Source organism: Mustela nivalis, assembly GCF_964662115.1.
Source record: "Mustela nivalis genome assembly, chromosome: 17".
Taxonomy (NCBI): domain Eukaryota; kingdom Metazoa; phylum Chordata; class Mammalia; order Carnivora; family Mustelidae; genus Mustela; species Mustela nivalis.
This window is the reverse complement of record NC_139036.1, coordinates 31,398,490-31,415,607: the sequence shown is the minus strand read 5'-3', so window position 1 is coordinate 31,415,607 and position 17,118 is coordinate 31,398,490. Positions and strand designations below refer to the sequence as shown.

General features: G+C 47.6%; 1 protein-coding gene across 13 annotated transcripts in view; it reads left to right on the top strand.

Moving 5' to 3' along the window:
• Positions 1-17,118, top strand: part of MSI2 (musashi RNA binding protein 2) — a 386,889-nt gene that overhangs the window by 1,727 nt on the left and 368,044 nt on the right. For all 13 annotated transcript variants that reach the window (XR_014304654.1, XR_014304655.1, XM_082706012.1 and 10 more), the window contains exons 4-5: positions 30-114; positions 4,172-4,213. Coding sequence is in view for 11 of the 13 variants with exons in the window: in XM_082706012.1 (XP_082562138.1) it covers positions 30-114; positions 4,172-4,213 (127 nt within the window). In the remaining 2 variants the exon portion in view is untranslated. The remainder of the gene's footprint in view (positions 1-29; positions 115-4,171; positions 4,214-17,118) is intronic.

The window sequence follows — 17,118 nt, the reverse complement described above, 5'->3', positions numbered from 1 at the left end:
TGTTTTTCTCCCTCTTTGTCTCATTTCAGAGGCTTCGGTTTCGTCACGTTCGCAGACCCAGCAAGTGTAGATAAAGTATTAGGTCAGCCCCACCATGAGTTAGATTCCAAGACGGTAGGTTGCTTTCCTTCGCTGTTGTTGTTCGCCCCTGTTCAGGACCCATCTGGGCATTGACAGCCCCATTTAAAGGGACCGCGCTTTCTTTTGCTTCTGTGCTGAGAACCGGGTAGTGATGAGCAGGGCTGGCGAGTTGGCTCTGAAGTTTGCTGCCATGGCTGGGGTTGGGGTTTTCTGTGCAGAGCGTGTCCCACTGCAGCTCCAGATGCTGCCGATCGCGGGCCTGGGGGATGGGTCCGCTCGGGGAGAGGCATCTCACCGGCCCAGGGACCATGCAAAGAAACTGCACGATAGAGCCAAGGCAACTTTTCTTTGTCAGCCGAGCACAACACGCGTTACCAACTGTGGCTGTGGGCATTGGCTTTTAGGAGGCACAGCCCGCTTCATGGCTAGCCGAGAGAGAGAGAGAGAGAGAGAGAGAGAGAGAGACACGGATGACAGACACGGGGGCCGGCAGGAAGGCGAGGTGGGGGCGCTAATCACAGGCCTAGGCAACAGGTTCCTCCTGGGGCACCTCGGGTTCGGAATGCAGTTTGAGAGGGGAAGGAGACCTCCCAGAGCCAAGCGGGGCGTCCAGGGGGTGACTCCAGATGGAGTGAAATCTAACGCTGATAAGGCCTTGGGTTTCCAAGTGATTTGGTTTTGCTTTTTCCCCTCAGATCCTTTATTTTGAGTGTGGGTACTTTTATAGGATTAGAAGCTTTCAGAAACGTGTGTGGGGAGGGGAAAGTCTTTAGGTAGAGCTTAGAGAAGAAGGGAAAAGATATTAGTACAACCATGGGGGGGGTGGCAGACGGCTCCTAGTGTTTTATTTAGACGCCAGTGTTGGCTTTGTGGCTTTCCCCCTTCCCTTTATGCCTGTGAGAATCTCCCCCTGGTTTATATACATCCCTCAAAACAGGGGCCCGGAGGTGACATTGGGATCCAGTGCTGGGCTGCTTGGGACCGGGGGGGGGTAGGTGGTGGGGCAAGGCAAAGGACCAGGTTCTAGTCCCGGCTGCCCTTTATGTACTTGGGCAAGTTGTTACCTGCCTTGGGCCCTCAGTTTCCTTTTCTGTAAAATATAGGAGTGGAATAGGGTGCTCTTCAAACCCCTTTGACTTTAACATTGAGGGGAAGGGGGAAAAGGGCAAGAAACCTGGCCACCTTTGGTGCAGGTGGATACATTTTGTAAATTAACCCTCTTTCTCTGATCAGAGGCCACGTGCATGTTCCCTGGCCCCCCAGAGAGGACCCCAGACACTTTTTAAGTTGCTTTATGAATTGTGCTGGATTGGTCATAGCTGGCAGCCCAGCCTTTTTACGCTTTTAGATAATTTAATTTTAGGAACAGTCATTTGTAGGGTGATAATGGATGTCTAAAGAATTTTTTCTTCCCCTTGACTTCTTGGTCAGACGTTTCAAAAAGCGAACAAAATTAAAGAGGAAAATATTTCAAGGCAAATTCAGGAATTTATTATTCACTCCGTCTCCCCACCCTGAGTAGGAGAAATAGTATGTGGTTTCTATGGTGCCTGGTGGGTCATAGCCCTCAGTGTCAGGTGCAAAACGTTCGGTTTGTCCCTCTGTAATTGTTTGTGGATATGTTTTGGTCGCTATTATTTAGTATAACCTAGATTTTGACTTTGTTTCAACGTTCAGTGCAGGAGGCAGAAGCGGTTGGTTTATTGACATGGAAACGAGGATCTTGTTTACCGTTACCTTAAAAGCTTTGTTTAGGTAACGGCCATTCACATCCAAAATAGTACCCTAGTCTTTTCCTAGAGGATTTGTAGCTACAGTAAGTAGAGCTGTACCTAACTAACTAATGTTTTAATTTTTGGTAGCTTTCTTTTTTTGTTTGTTTAAAAAAAAAAATAGTTGACAGGGATGTGCAAAAGGTGGGGATTTGCCATACTTACCTTGACCTGGCCTCTCCTTTAGAGATCGCAGCGTGTAAACTTTGCACTACGATAAACACGCCTGGTGGTCTGACACACTGCTGTCACAAACCCGCCATCCAGGAATTCTGAATTGGCTTTGAGTTTTGTAATTTGAGTTATTTTTTGAGTGTCTTCAGGTCTTCCTGTCCCTCCCCTCCAGTTCCTGGTCTCTCCCACAACTGTGTCCCTCACTTTTTACTCCACGAACAAGGTGACCTCTTACCCGCAATTGTGTGCTGGTCAGCTCAAAAGCCGTAGTCTGGGGGCGTGTTTATAAAAAGACACACCTGTCTTACGTTTGGTCAACAGAATGGAAAATCCACACCTGTTGTATCTCTCTCGTAGACAGCTCTACTCAGTGCTGAACACACCTGTAGATGCGGTAATGTTAATCCTGATTGAGAGGGTAGTTTCCTAGATCAGAGATTTTTGTCTATTTTAGTTTTTGAAAAGTAATCCCTCATTTCTCAGGTGATGTTTGAAGGTTAAAAAAACAAACAGACAAAAAACCCAAAACAACAAAACCATGCTGTGGACTTTTATTAGGTCTTTAAACCACTTTAGTAAAAGTGGTAAATCTTTGTTTGTTTTACCAGCTGGGGTGTCCTAAGGGACGGAGGTCTGGCTCAGGAGGTCTGGGCTCAGGAACACTCTGGTGTGCTTTGCCCCTGCTCTGTGCTTCGTCCCAAAGCCTTACTCTTTTTGCTGCCCCATGGCAGAACTGAAAACAAGGTTCAAGTTTACATTTTAAAAGGGGGAAGATCGAACTCTGAAAGCCGGAGCCTATGAATAAATAAATGGTAGCAATATTCTGTGTTGAGTTTTACCCCCAAATTTGTGACATTTAGAAGTCTAATGAAAACCAATAATGGGGATTTTCAAAATTCTTACCCTCCCCATATTTTCTGTCCAGCAACTTCCCCCACCTCGGATCAGCCTATTAGATTCAAATGCCTCCGTGGGAATTGTTTTGTGTTTTAAAGCCATTCCCCTTTTGAGAATCATGTGTTCTGCTGAGTGTCTGATCTGGGATGGAGGATGTTTTTCCATTCTGATTGGGGTTGGGGTAGAAAGAATATCCTAATTGTTATAGTAGGTTCTGACTTCTTTTTTTCAGTATTTTTTTTTTAACCCTCTCCCCTTGATGGCCTTCCTTTTATAATTTGGGTTTAGGTTGCTCATAGAATTCTAACCCCTGTGATTTTTAAAATCCAGGTGGCTTTGGCTTATGTGTTTTCTTGTATTATTATTTTTTTTAAGAACTGGGTTAGGCTCCGTAGCTTTTGATACCTGCTTCCTCTTGCGGTCTAACTACAGAATGAGCTTTTTGGCTAACTCAGGTGACTGTACTTTTGGCAACACGAATGAATGAACTCAAGCAGAGCCTCGTGTTGGATGTCTGCGGGGAGTTTTTAGATGTTGATGATTTAAAAAATTTTTTTGAATCCCCTTTTCCACCTGCCTTGTTTAGTTATCTTCAGGGAGAAGATCTCCTATCAGCTAATGACTGCTGAAAACAAATTTTTTTTTTTTTACTTTAAAGATTTTATTTGTTTATTTGACTGAGATCACAAGTAGGCAGAGAGAGGGGAGGAAGCAGGCTCCCAGCTGAGCAGAGGGCCCGATGTGGGGCTCCATCCCAGGACCCTGGGATCATGACCTGAGCCAAAGGCAGAGGCTTTAACCCACTGAGCCACCCAGGAGCCTCTGAAAAAAAATTCTTATGTTTAATTTTTCAGGTTATGATTTTTTTTCAGGGATGATGTCCCCATCTTTTCTCCCACTCATGTACTGCAAATTAGATATCAGTACCATTCAGTGTTCAGTATCTGTGGAAGAGAAGCCTTTGCTTAGATAAGGACATGTGAGATCTGATTTATTAAGACCATTGCACATTGAAATACATGGTAGGATGTTTCAGAGAGGTTGGCTTTATTTATTACATTGCGGGAGGGATGAGTAAAGTTTGGATCAAAGTTTAGGGAACTTTTGAGTTGCCTGAGAAGTTACTCAAAGCTGGGTTATAAGCCTGAGAAATGAGTGATTAATAATTAGGTGATTAATCATGATTTTTTTTCTTCCTTGCCTCCAAATACTGGAATTGACTCTTCCTTTCCCATTTCCCTCTCCAGATTGACCCTAAAGTTGCATTTCCTCGTCGGGCGCAACCCAAGGTAAGTAGGAAAATCAGTAATAGGATTTTAGCCCTCAGAGATGGTTGCCAAGGATTTCGAATTTCAAACAGAGTACTGGCAATGAAGTGTTGAAACCTGGAGTCTTCAGGTTCCTTTAGGGTGTCAGCACATGGCGGTGAGAGTCCAGGCCAGGCCAGGAGCTCCGCGAGATAACTGCGTGCGTCTGCAATTTAGCTCTCCCGAGGTGGGTTCTGAGCCTCCAACAGGGGGCAGGGGCAAGCCTGATCCTTGATGGCAGGACAGAGCTCCGTCTGTTGCAATATTTATGCAAATGTTCTATTTATTTTTTAAGCATTGCCAAGATCCTATCGGGAGAACTTGGACCCTAATTATTTTCCCTGTGACTGTCTTTTGGAGGGTTCTCTTTGAAGGCCCTTACAACTTGGAGTTTATGGAGAGGAGTAGAGTTTGAGTACACAGCCTGTCTTTTCTTGGAAAAACAACTTCGTAGGCCCATGAAGCCCTGAATCGGACAGAGGTGGCAGTGGAAGTCTTGGTTTCAGGTTGGTGGGATCAATCAGGCCACGTTTGAGACCATCTGTGCTGCCTCTGTATGCAAGTGCTGGGGCCTGGGAGAGAAGTTCTGAGTCTATTATAACCTTGGAGGAGTGGTGCTACGAGATTTGCCTGGAGGATTGAGATCGGCCTTCACTTTTTCACAAGTGTGTGGCTAACACAGTTTTCGCTGAGCTTGCCAGCTCTGGGTATGAGAACAGAGCTACCTGGAACCAAAGGTGAAATTTATGGGCTTGACATGTTAAAATCGCACGTTTTAATGATTTTTTTCTTCCCTGTGTAATATGGAGAGGGACACTTTTTCTGTGGCCTGTGGCCTTGGCATTCCTTTAGGGAAGAGGGGAAAAGGTGAAGCTTCCAATTATAGGTCATAAAGGGGAAAGCGCTGTTGCTTTTGCAGAGTCCCTGTATTTCTTCAAGCATAGTCTCCCACAGGTGGAACCTTTTAATTGTGCAAAGGGAGAAATGAAGCACTTTAATGAAGAAAAAGTTGGCTCTTGTGGATGAATTTTGAGAATTTCATGTCTGGAGTCTGCCATGTGATCCATCTCCCCCCCACCCCCCCCACGTAATTTTTCTTTTCCTTTTCTTTCGAAGGAAACACAAATCTCTTAAGTAAATAGAGCAGAAATACTTTCTTAAGGCATTTTTCCCCCCTAATGATTAAGCCAATCATAGGAATCAATGAACCAAAGAGGTTACATTATTTCTGTACTGAGCACAAACTTTGGGACTGTTAACTGCGTAAAGGTTGCTTTTCAAACTGTGTGTGATCCTTGACATTTCAGAGGCTTTCCAGAATTAGTAGTATTTCCTGGGTTTGGAAGAATTGCTGTTTCTTCCATAAGTGTGAATCTTCAAATTTCCAGGTTAGTCATTTGATCACCCAGAACTAGGATCAGATTACCCTAAAGGGAAACTGGAAAAATCCCTGACTCGGTCAAACCATGGGTTTGACCTGTTTTCTCTTCCCTCTTGCTGCCCACCCCTCACTCTCCGCCACTTTTTTTTTTTTTTTTTCTTAACCAGGAAGGCTATATTTCATTTTAACATACTCTGGCATTTGGTTTCTCAGTGATGCATTCAACTTGAAAACGAGACAGACTATTTCTCGAACTTGTTGAAGTGTGCACCTCCCCCCACTCCACCCTGGAGTCTGGGATGTTTTAGGTGGATTGTCAGACTTTTAGATGTGAGCAAATATTATACCAGCTGGGGGAGGACATCTTTCTGTGGAGTTCTAGGGGTTGCATAACAATACCTTGCTTTTTATGGCACTCTTTCCCAAGGACTTTCCTATCTGTTATCTCCATCTGCATCTCAGGTCCCGAGACACTGAGCAAACCACCTCTCCTGGCCTCTTTGCTCCTCGGTAAAACACGAGCGATGGGAGTACCCCTCGCAAGGTTGCTGTGAAGAGTGCAAGAGCCCAGGGCAGGAACCCATCCCTCCTCATTGTTGCTGCTACCATTAATTTCCATTGGTTTAATATCCTTATTGTTGTATTCAAGCACCACAGCTTGGGTTCAGATCCTGGCTCTGCCCCTCATTTGCTTTGTGGATGTGGGCAGATCGTTTGTTTTTTTTGGAATTTCATATACCCCATCTTACCAAGTTTTTGTGTGGATTAAATAAATTAATACAAGTAAAGTGCTTAAAAAGAAAAAAAAAAAAGGACCTGGTACGTGGTAGTACCATATGCATTACCCGCTGTTTTTTACCATGAATTTTGTTAGGCTCTCATACCAATGGCTAGGAGAGGTCTAGTGATCATAATGGTGCTAATTGAGCTTATGTACCAGGCATTGTTGTAGGCTTCTTACATATATCAGCTCACCCAGTCTTCCCCTGTGTCTGGGTAAGTGGGCACTAGGATTATGTCCAATTTATAGATGAGAAAACCAAGGCACACTCGGGCTGAGAAGTGGGGTGTGGCAGCCTAGCTCCAGACCCGGCCCCCCACCTAGTGTGCTGTCCTGTGGCGGGATCCAGTGGTGTCACTTGTCCGTTTGGGCAGAAGACGCAGCTCAGGATGGTGGTCAGGCTTGGAGGAGCAGAACCACAGTGCATGCAGACTTAGAAGGTCTCTGGTTGGGTGATTGGCCCAGCCCCCGTGATGTCATCCCATGGGGTGACTCGGGTTGGCCATTTGGAGGGGCACCCTTTCACAGAGCTCTGGGTTTGCTCAGCTCCAGGGAAGCGGCTGGGGAATTGGTGAGGTGTGCACTCGTTGGGAGTTGGGGCAGAGTGGGGAGAAAGTGCCTTTCTTGTCAGTGGTTATATTTTCCAATAGAATTTGAGCCCGGCCGTGGGGATTTCAGACCGAAGTTGGTGTTGGAGGCCAAACCCTGGCTGGCAGGGGAGTCTAGGAGTTTAAGTCAAGCCTTATTTATTTTTTGTGCATCTCCCTTCAATAAAACTTCTATGTGTGGCTGTGTCGGGGTTCCAGTGCGAGGGGAACTGCGCCCCCTCCTTGGGGGCTGGGTGAGGAGCTTGTAAATGATACGTCAGTGTGGGCTTCGGTTAAAATGCATTTCTCTGCTTTCTGGCTGTCCGTCTTTTACTAGCACTCGCCAGAGAAATATTCGTGGAGGTGTTAAAAACAAGACTAGTGGAAAGAAACTGTAACTTAATACGAAAGCAAAGCCGTGGCACTGAGCAGAATTCACATTAGTACTGTCATAATATTCTATAATGTATCATATAAATAAAAACCCGTTTTGACCAGAATTTTAATGAGCGACCCGAAGGAAGGGTTTTGAATCCTGCAGTTCATTCATACCCCTTTGCCATGTAAATGTTCACATCTCAAGTGAAGTATAATGGGGCTTTATTAACTAGTCGAGGGGCGACTCTTTGGAGACTAGTGGCCGTTAATTAGCGAAGTACATTTTGATCAGAAGACGATGGGTCCGTTCTCTGTCTTCCTATTTCGCCGGATGATTATTTCATTTTGTTAAATATGTAAGAGTTTCCTCCCCTCTGTCTTTTAAAAAATTAAAGTGGTCGTGCTCTTCTAAAAAGGACGACTTAATTTGAAGCTGTTGGAGGAACGGGCATGATTGGGATCAATCATGTCATATCATTTTGTCAGTCCCTCTGGGCAGAAGCGTTGGCTGCCTTCAAGAGTTTTGCTCAAGCTTGTGGGTTCTTTTCCTCGTGCGGAAAAACCAAGAGGCTGTGGAACCTCTTAGGGCACGGGTGAGTCTGGGCCATCTGCTCCAATTATCCTCGTGTGTAACAAAGCCTTCTCTGCTCCCCGGTTTTTCTCCTTACATGTTAGGGGCCAGAACTTGATCTGTCGATCGACGGAGATCTCATTTCTTTAGCCTATTTCCAGTTGCCTTCAGCGGCAGCCAGGTGACTGTTGGGCACCCCACGTGAGCCCCTCTGTGCCTCAGTTTCTTCCCGTTCACAACAGGGGTATAGTGCCCAACATGGGGTGGTATTCAGCCTGAATACAGAGAGCTCTTTGCTGGGAGCCTGACACAAGGGGTTGCCAGCAGGTGTCTGCTGGTATCATTAGTATAGAATGATCTCTCATTACTATGGTTTTTAAGTCATCTCTGCGCCCAGCGGAGGGCCTGAGCCTCACCCCAAGATCAAGAATCACGTGCTCTAGCGAAGGAGCCAGCCAACCGCCCACCGCCCCGGTATCAACCTACCTTTGTGGAATGAGAAAAGTTACAATGGAAAATGACCCAAGAAAAGTCCTGATTGGAAGGTAAGTCCCATGTGAGCAGGGGGCTGATGATGGCCGGCATCACCAGATGCTGACTTCCGTCCCCCAGGTGAATCCAGCCCGCCCTCCTTAGGGCAGAGGCAGCTGAACACACAGGGAAGTGAGGTTTGCAGTTGCAGAGCACACAGCTAAGTTATGGCAAAGCTGAGCGAGGGCCAGGGGTTCCTGCTCCAGTCTCACCCGCTGATGAGCTCTGGGGCCTGGAAGGTTCTCTGTTACACACGTATCCGTCCAGCTGGGTGCAGCACAGCATGAGCGATTTGCACACGCGCCTCCTGTTTCGGGGGCATGGTTCCTTGGCAGCCTCTCAAGGGCGGGCAAGGGGTGAGTTTTCAGCATCTGGCCTTCCCCTGCCGCCGTGGGTCGGGTCACTCTAGCGTCGTGCCATCTTGAGTGATCTGCAGCTGTCACCTCACGGGCCACTGTTAGCTGTTCCACCGGTGGGTTTCTGGTTCCTGGTGAGGACGTGGTGATGTGTCTGCAGCCTCGTCCACAACCGTGAGGACCCTGGGGGATTAGTGGCTTAGCTGCTTTCTTGTTGGGGAGTGAAGCTCTGTCCTGTCCTGCGTCCCCGTCAGCAGCAGGTGTTCACTCAGGAGGAGGGGCATCTCGTCCTACAAATGTCCTTTCTCGAGATTTTTGCCTTTCCTTGCGTGATTTCCTTTCAGCGTGAAGGTCAGTCTGCTGAGAAGCCGGAGCGCCTCTGTTCTGTGTCAGATGTTTTTGGCAGGTGGGTGAGACCCCTCTGCCTCTCCGAGAAGAGAGGAGGCGGGAGGGACTCTCTGAGGAACCAGGGTGCCCCTTGAGGCAGCATCTGTCCTTCCTGTCCTTTTGTATTTTTTAAAACCTGAATGTTCTCTGGCCAGAAGTCCCAGGAACCCAAAAGGGGGATGTAGTTCATTTGTTCGATCTGGTATGTTCATTGAATAAGAGCTTGTTTAATTGTTTTTAATGGCTGACTCTGCACCCACTTTTGGGGGGATTTGGGAACCCCTCAAGGCCCACCCAACAAAATCTGAACTTCTTAGCCAGCCAGTTAGGGTCCTTCAAGATCTGTACAAGGAGTCTCATCTTCCATCTTACCTCGTGACTCTTCTGCCTTTTGCTGCCTTGAAACTGCACGTTTCCCCCTTCTCTGAAGAGCGACCCTCGTGGGTATCCCCACCTGCGCCGTCCTCTCTCCTCTGGCCCTTGTACGACACACCTGTCTTTCAGAGCCCAACTTGGGTTACCTTTTCCACAGAGCTGTTTCTGCTCTCTCTTTGATGTAGTACTTCTTTCTCTGGATTTCCTTAGTGGTTTCCTTTTTCTTTGGTTACGGCAAACTATAATCCTAGCAACAGTAATACTAAATTAGCAAAGAATAAGAAATAATACATTTGCAAAAAGTTTCTGATGTACTCATCAGGCACTGTGCTGGGCACGGATGCATTCATTTATTCAGCAGTTTTGAGCACCTACTGTGCGCCAGGGCCTGTGCAAGCTTCTGGGGACAGTGGGGAGAATAAGACCACAAAGTCCCTGCCCTCCTGGGGCTTTCACTCTGCGGGGGGGTGGGCAGTGTATGAGTAAGTGGCCAAGTACTTGACATGCTGACAGGTGCGCAGCCGCAGTAGGGTGACTGCAAGGGTGGGGGATGGGAACAGGCTGAATTTCCAGTGCACTCTGTGGCCGTTCTCCGTCCTTGGCAATTATTTACCAAGTTTCTGCTTAGCACCAGGAACTGTGCTAGGCACTTTGTTCTGAGTTTTATGGTTCTTTAGGTTCATGCCTTACTGCCTCCACTGGACAATGAATTCTGAGGACACAAACATGTTTTATTAATTGCAAAAAAAAAAAAAAAAACCCAAACAAACCAAAAAACAAGCCTCAGCTTTTCCTGCTGCTCTTCCGTGTACCATCCGTCTCCGTGCAGGTGGAATGAATGCAAAATGGCCAAGGTGACCTGGTTCTTGTCTTCAGGGGTCTTAGCTTCCGGTTGGAGGGGGAGTGTTACCTGTGGTCCAGGAGAGGATGTGAAAAACACAGCAGAGCTGCAGAAACGGGCTTCAGAGGAAGGAAGAGCTAAGATAGCTTCTCGGAGGAGGTGGTCTTTGCCCTCGATCCTGCGGAACAGGAAGGAGGGAAGAATGGCAGGAATGTGAGGGGCTAGGAGAGGTCAGCGGGCCAGGGCAGCGAAGGGTGTTGTGTTGCACGGCACTCGGGGCGGAGGCGTGGAGAGCAGGCTGGAGCCAGGTCGTGTTGCCTAGAATGCCAGGCAAAGCCAACGAGTCTGGCCTTTGTTTTTCATGTGCTGGGGCACCTGTTTTGTGTGTGCATGATCACCGAGATGCCCTGTACAATGTTCTGAGCTCTTTTGGATCCATCTGGAAGCCGTGGTCATGGATAAGACTGTGGCTGATGTGGTTTCATGGAGACCCTCCCACTCTGGACTGGTGCCGTCAGCATCACTCATACTGTGCTCTCTCTGGCTGGAGACCCTTATCTAGGAGTGATGTTCTTGGCAGATAACCACCCCTGCTCTTTGGGGTGTGTGGCAACTGCAGAGAGAGAACTGTGTTTTTCTCTTGCTTCCATCCCCTCCCTTGCTCTGTGCTTTACCTTCTTAAATAGGGGCCATGATATAGACAAAAGCCCAGAGTTCTATACTCTGTCCTTGCCTAAGCCGTGATCTTGACCTTGCTGTGTGTAGACAATGAGATGTCATTTCTTGGTGTGGAAATCACAGTTTTCTGTTTATCGCCAGGCTGTGTACCCGATGGCTCAGAGCGGCCTGAGTTGTGACATCGAAGTGGCTTGGGGTCACATTTCGCTTGGCGTGGCTCCCTGGTGTGATTTTGGAACCATGAGCTGTGCCTACCGCATGATATGAGAGGTGTGAGCACGTGTGGTCTTGGGACTGAGACCTCGTGGTGCACGGTAGGGGCAGCAGGCTCTAGTTCGGTTCGTCCTACTGGGGCGTGTGTCCCATTGGGCCCCACGTGTATAACAAGATACCTCTGTTCTCTCTCTCTTTCGAGGGTAGATAACATCAAGTGCCCAGTGATCTGGGAAGTTATTCTCAGGGTGTGTGTCTGCCTGCTACACTTCTTTATTTTATTTTGAGACCTTCAGTGATGAAGAATCCTGGCCCAAAATAATGGCTGTTACTTGTTGTGAGTTGGTATGTTGGAGGCAGTGTGCTAATAAGCTTGTGTAAGCTTCATTTCCTTCAATTTCATCCTGATACGGTCCTTTGCTGTGCCTTGTGTTCTCTCCACCTCGCAGAATGGTAAACTGAGGTCCAGGGAGGGTAAGCAGCTTTCCTGGGGCTGCACTTCTCGGAAGGGTCAGTGTAGGCCTTTGGACCAAAGTCTGTCTGAATTCTAAGACCTTGCTCTCTTAACCTCGAAGCCCTGCTGAACCCAACCTCAGTGGGTAGATTTTAGGTTTGTGAGCTTTGCCCGACGGCTGTAAAGTGCTCAGGCTGAGGAATTGGAATGGATTTTGGTGTAGTCGGGCCAGGAAACTTCAGGTTAGTTTCTGTTGCTTGCTTTGTAAGAACCTTTTTGGCGTAGTCGAACGCCACTTCCCCACTTAAGGAGTTGTGGATGAATCGCTTAATGGTGTCGTGCCTCTATTCCCTCACCTGTGAAATGGGGCTTTTCACAGTACCTCCGTCCTAGATTTGTCCAGGAGATTACATGGGTTAATGCACATGAAGGGCCTAGGGTGACCCAGTGTAAGCATTGGTTGTCTGTTACTGTTCCCAAGGATGGCGCTGGCTAGATCACACGAGGGCCTTACCTAACGCCTGCGGGTACTGTTGTCCTTTCTTGGGTTGACGTATAGGATAGCACGTTGAGATTTGGGAAATGGTCTGGTCTGGGAATTGGCTGCGTCTGCTCCCAGGGCCCTGGCTCTTGAGGGGGGAGATAGCTTGCATCCTTCATTGTGGGGCTGCTTTGGTGGGCATGGAGAATGCATTTCCTTTTCTGTATCTGATGGCTGTTTTTGCTGCCTTTGAGAGTGAAGTCCTGGGGCGCGGCTAGGGGACAGCTAAGGCACTGCTGTGTGAAAGGTCTCTCCATGAGCCTTCTCTCTCCCAGGCCCGGTCTTTATCTGCCTGGGGGTAGTTCCACCAATGACTGATCTGAAAGCATCACATTCATTTATTTGTCACTGACTGTGACAGGCAAGTTAATGCTAATGGATTCTTTTTTTAGCCTGTTGTCTGGGATGAGTTTCTCCCAAATGTCCTGAAATCTAAGGCATTAGGGGAATGTGTAACTTGTATGGCAAGGGAGGATTTAAGAGATAAATAGGGTTTTGTGTGCAAGGGTCTTAAATTTAGGTTAGGGGTGAGCGCAGCCAAGGAGGGGATGTTGGGGCCAGCCCAGAATCTTCTTTTTAAGAATCCATTCGGAGCTCTCAATTGCTGTTTCTGTTTCAATTATGTGACAATTTCAAGGGTTTAGAAAAATCTAATAAAATGGTCTTGATGATGCATTCTGGGGAGAGAGTGCTTTAGAACATCCAGGAGAATAAATTTCTTGGGGTCAAGAGATTCTCATTCCTGCCACCTTGGGCCGTCTTTTGTCGGGGGGTTTTTACATTTTTATTGTTTTGAAGGGCAGAAAACGGTATTGGAATGTATTCAGGGCTTCATCCATATCCTCCAGTGAAATGAATTATTCTCTTTGGGCAGTTGCAGGTAGATGGGCCACAGCGATCACTAGCTCTTTCTTTTTTCCTTTTCTTTTATTTCTTTCCTTTTTCTTTTTAACTGCCATGTTGTAAATGACTTTCAGAGCATGGTTTGTGTGTGTAGTGATTTTGAATAAAGCAGCCACAGAGTAAAAACTTGGAGGGGCGAGCAGAGAGGGCTTCTGGAAGTTTTTTCTCTTCTCCAGTCAAAGCTTTTGATAGTTTCCCAAGGAACAGAAGTTTACAATGGAAGCCGGCTTTGGGCTGCCCGCGGGAACAGCGTGCAGAAAGACCTAGTGTAGCAAAACCCGATGCTGAGTGACATTAATGAGATGACCGCTCTGGTAGGAGGGAGGCAAGGAACCAGCAAAGCAGCAGTTCCCATGACTGGCTCTCTGCTGAATGTGTCTCCTTCTGCATGCTTGCGTGGGCTTCTGTGTGTGTGTGTACACGCGCGTGTGCATGTGCACACGCTCTGCTTCCCAGGGACCTGCAATGAAAGTTGGAGCACCAAACCCTGCTCTGTTGGCTGCGATATTCTCCATCCTAGAGAGGCCATGTGTGGCGGGTTCTCAAATTCCACCTACTGAAAAGTAAAGTTTTAAACCTGGGAGGCATTTTGCTTTACCCCTTCCGGGTACCTGCAGGAGCCTGGGTGGGCGGACGGGGAGGCTGTCATCACAGTGCTGGGCGAGCTCTTGGGAACACCAAAGCCAAGAGGGTGAAGAGTCAGTATTGTCGCCCTGGAAATGGATTCCAGGGAGGCAGGAGGAGAAAACCTGTTCACTTAAAATGTTTCTTTCTTTCTCTTTTTAAAGCCCTACCCTGATAACATTTCATATTGGTGGTAGAAATGGAACATTGCAGCTACTACTTCTTAAATATTTCAGTGCCCTGGAGTGCATTCTGTATTTTCATGTTGCTCTTGGGCAAGACATTCCAGTTCCTCAAGAAAGCAGCCACATTTCAGGTAGATGAGCTGGCCAGGAGGTGAGGAACCTGCTGTTGCTGCCTTCCCAGCAGGACCTTGGGATCCTCAGTCTGCTGTCGCCTATTCCAGGAATGAACCTGCTGTCCTCTGCCTCTTTCCTCGGCATGGCACTGGAGTAAGCATCCTGAGTGTCCCAAACAGTCCTGGGCAAGGGTTTGAAAAACTGCTGTGAGATCTTAAGCAAAAAAGCTCGAGGGAGCGTGGAGTGGGAGGGGTGTGTGGAAATAGTGTATTTATTGATGGTTCCCCAGTTTATTTTTTTAATCCCTTCAATTCTGTTCCCTCTGGGATCTCTCTCAAGTATGTCCTTTTTGTAGTTAAGGGCAAACAAACAAACAGGAATGTTTAAACTTATACACATAATACTTAATAAAAACTAGCTAGTAGGTTCACCTTCTCTTCCACTCAGGGAAAAAGGATCGAATTGGGGTTGCTTGAGCCTGGGCAGAAACTGGGCTGTGAATCTCCACAAGACTGTTATATGTGTATGTTTCCTCTTCTGTTTTCAAAGCGGATAATTGGTTTTAGTAAGAACTTCTGACTTGATTAGGGGACCCTTAGGAAATTAAAGTGTGTTTGAATTTCACAAGTATAATTTTAATTATACAAATTTTGCGTTTTCCACAAGGGAGCTAGGTTCAGAACTTGTTTTCCTATACTAATAGGGGTAGTAAAGCTGATTATGGCAGAATGCCTCACTTAAATCGCTTTGAAAATAAAAATCCACGGATTGGATCATTGTTTTTCCTTGCAGAACCCGACATTCAGGTTCATGTCCACACGCGTTCCCATATCCTTGTTAAAAGAAATTTTTCAGTGGATCCACAGAAGTGGAGAACTGAGTGACATAGTTCCGGGGGGGGGGGTACCTCATTATGAATTTTTCTGCTGCACTTGCTGAAAGAATTCAATTAAAGTGCTTTTGAGCCCAAGTCCTGCCTGGGCAGCTTGTGTTTGGCACGCTGCCACATTGGCATGTTGTGATTGCCTTTATCACCCTATCACCCTGTTTGCTCAGAGCCTGTGCATTCACAGCATTTTAGCTCTTCTCGCTGCCCCTCTCCAGCAGGACCCCAGTGGATTAGAGCAGAACGCACCGTGGAAACAGTCACCTGAGTTCTTCCCCAGGCTGCAGAGAGATGATGGAGAGGGGATGAGCAGACCGACCCCCCCCGCCCCCCCGGGCATCCAGGAGAAGGGCTGACTGTGTTAATGGGGAATGGCCGTTTCTCAGGGCCATTCAGACAAAACCCCCGCATGTGTCAGGGAAATGCTTTGAGGTTGGAACTCAAGCATCCTCCAACGTCTCCCCCTGTGCAGGGGCTTTCAAAGCTGCCTAAAGGCCAGCTCCTTAGTCTTCCTGGGCTCTCGTCTCAGATTTTCACAGGAGAGCTTGAGCAGAACAATGGTTCACTGAAGAGAAATCCTGGACACAGCTTGTGGGAGAGGTGGCGTCATCTAGGTCAGGGCCTGAGAATGGGAAAAATAAAGCTCCGACGGTAGACCTGAGCCCACCCCATGGTTAATCAGCCACTTCATTTTTCTTTTTCTTTTAAAGATTTTATTTATTTATTTGAGAGAGAATGCGTGAGAGAGATCATGAGAGAGGAGAAGGTCAGAGGGAGAAGCAGACTCCCCAAGGAGCTGGGAGCCCGAGGCGGGACTCGATCCTGGAAGTCCGGGATCATGACCTGAGCCGAAGGCAGTCACTTAACCAACTGAGCCACCCAGATGCCCGCCACTTCATTTTTCTTACTCCTTTCTCTTGCACTGGTGTCGCTCGGTGTTGAAGGGCCTGGACTCTGAAGCAGGCTGAGTTTGAATCCTTGCTCTGTCACTTCCCAGTTGTGTGACCTTGAGCAAGTCACCAGAACATTCCAGGCCTTCGTTTTGTTGTCAGCGAAATGGACGCAAGAAACGGATCTCCTTCCTGGGGTGGTTGTGAGGGTTCCATGAGCTGACAGAGAAAGTGCCGCTGTCTGGCACGTAGTAGGCGCTTTGGGTGTGTGAGTTACACTATTGTGAAGAAGAGTCAGGCAACATGCTGACCACCGTCTGCCTTGCTTGGTAGCTGGGAAATGGTTCAGTGACGCGCTCTCCCGCCTTACATACTTTTTTTCCTTCAGCAGTTGAGGAATTCAGAAGAGCATACGTGTGCATATGTGTGCGTGTGAGAGAGAGAATGCATGTGATTGGGTGGAATCGCGGTGTAATTCAGGTTCAGAGGCGTCCCATGCCATCCCATCACCCATGAGGCGTGTAGTTTGGCACGCACCTGGCCCCGGGGCTCCAGCCTCTCCAGTGAATTTGTGCTGCTGTTCACCTGGTGACCTTGGGAGAGTGTCTAAACTTTTCAAGGCTTCAATTCTGTACCTGGAAGCTGGGGCTAACGGAGTTGTGGGATGAGATGAGACCCTGTCACTCAAGCACCCAGCGTGTGGTTGGCACTTAGAACACATGAACTCCTTCCTCCACACGGAAGGGGGTTCCTTCCTTGTGGGTTTTTTTGTTGTTGTTGTTGTTTTCTTTTGTTATGTTTTTGTGGTATCTTGGAAAGTGAGGAAGATAAAAAGAACTCTATTTGCTCTTCCTGGAGATTCTGGAATTAGTGGCTGAGTCCCTGATAAACTGACTGTAAGAGGGGGTGCTCTTATCCTTAATCTACATGCAAAAGGGCTGTCTTAGGGATTTTGTTTCACAAAATCTGAATTTTCCAGCTGTGGGGAAATGGTTTTGTTTGGTCAGGAACCTTAGATGGTGTCCACAAGCCTTGGAAGGTGGCTTTTGTGTTCCTTTGACACTTGGTGGTAACCGGAAGGACAGGGCAGTGTGGTTGAAGAGGTGTGGGGGTCACTTGGATTTCTGACCTGGACTGAGGGCAGTGGGAGGGAGGGAGAAAGTCGGGGTGGGGGATGGTGTCTTTTCACAGAACCGTTTCCTTGGGGACAC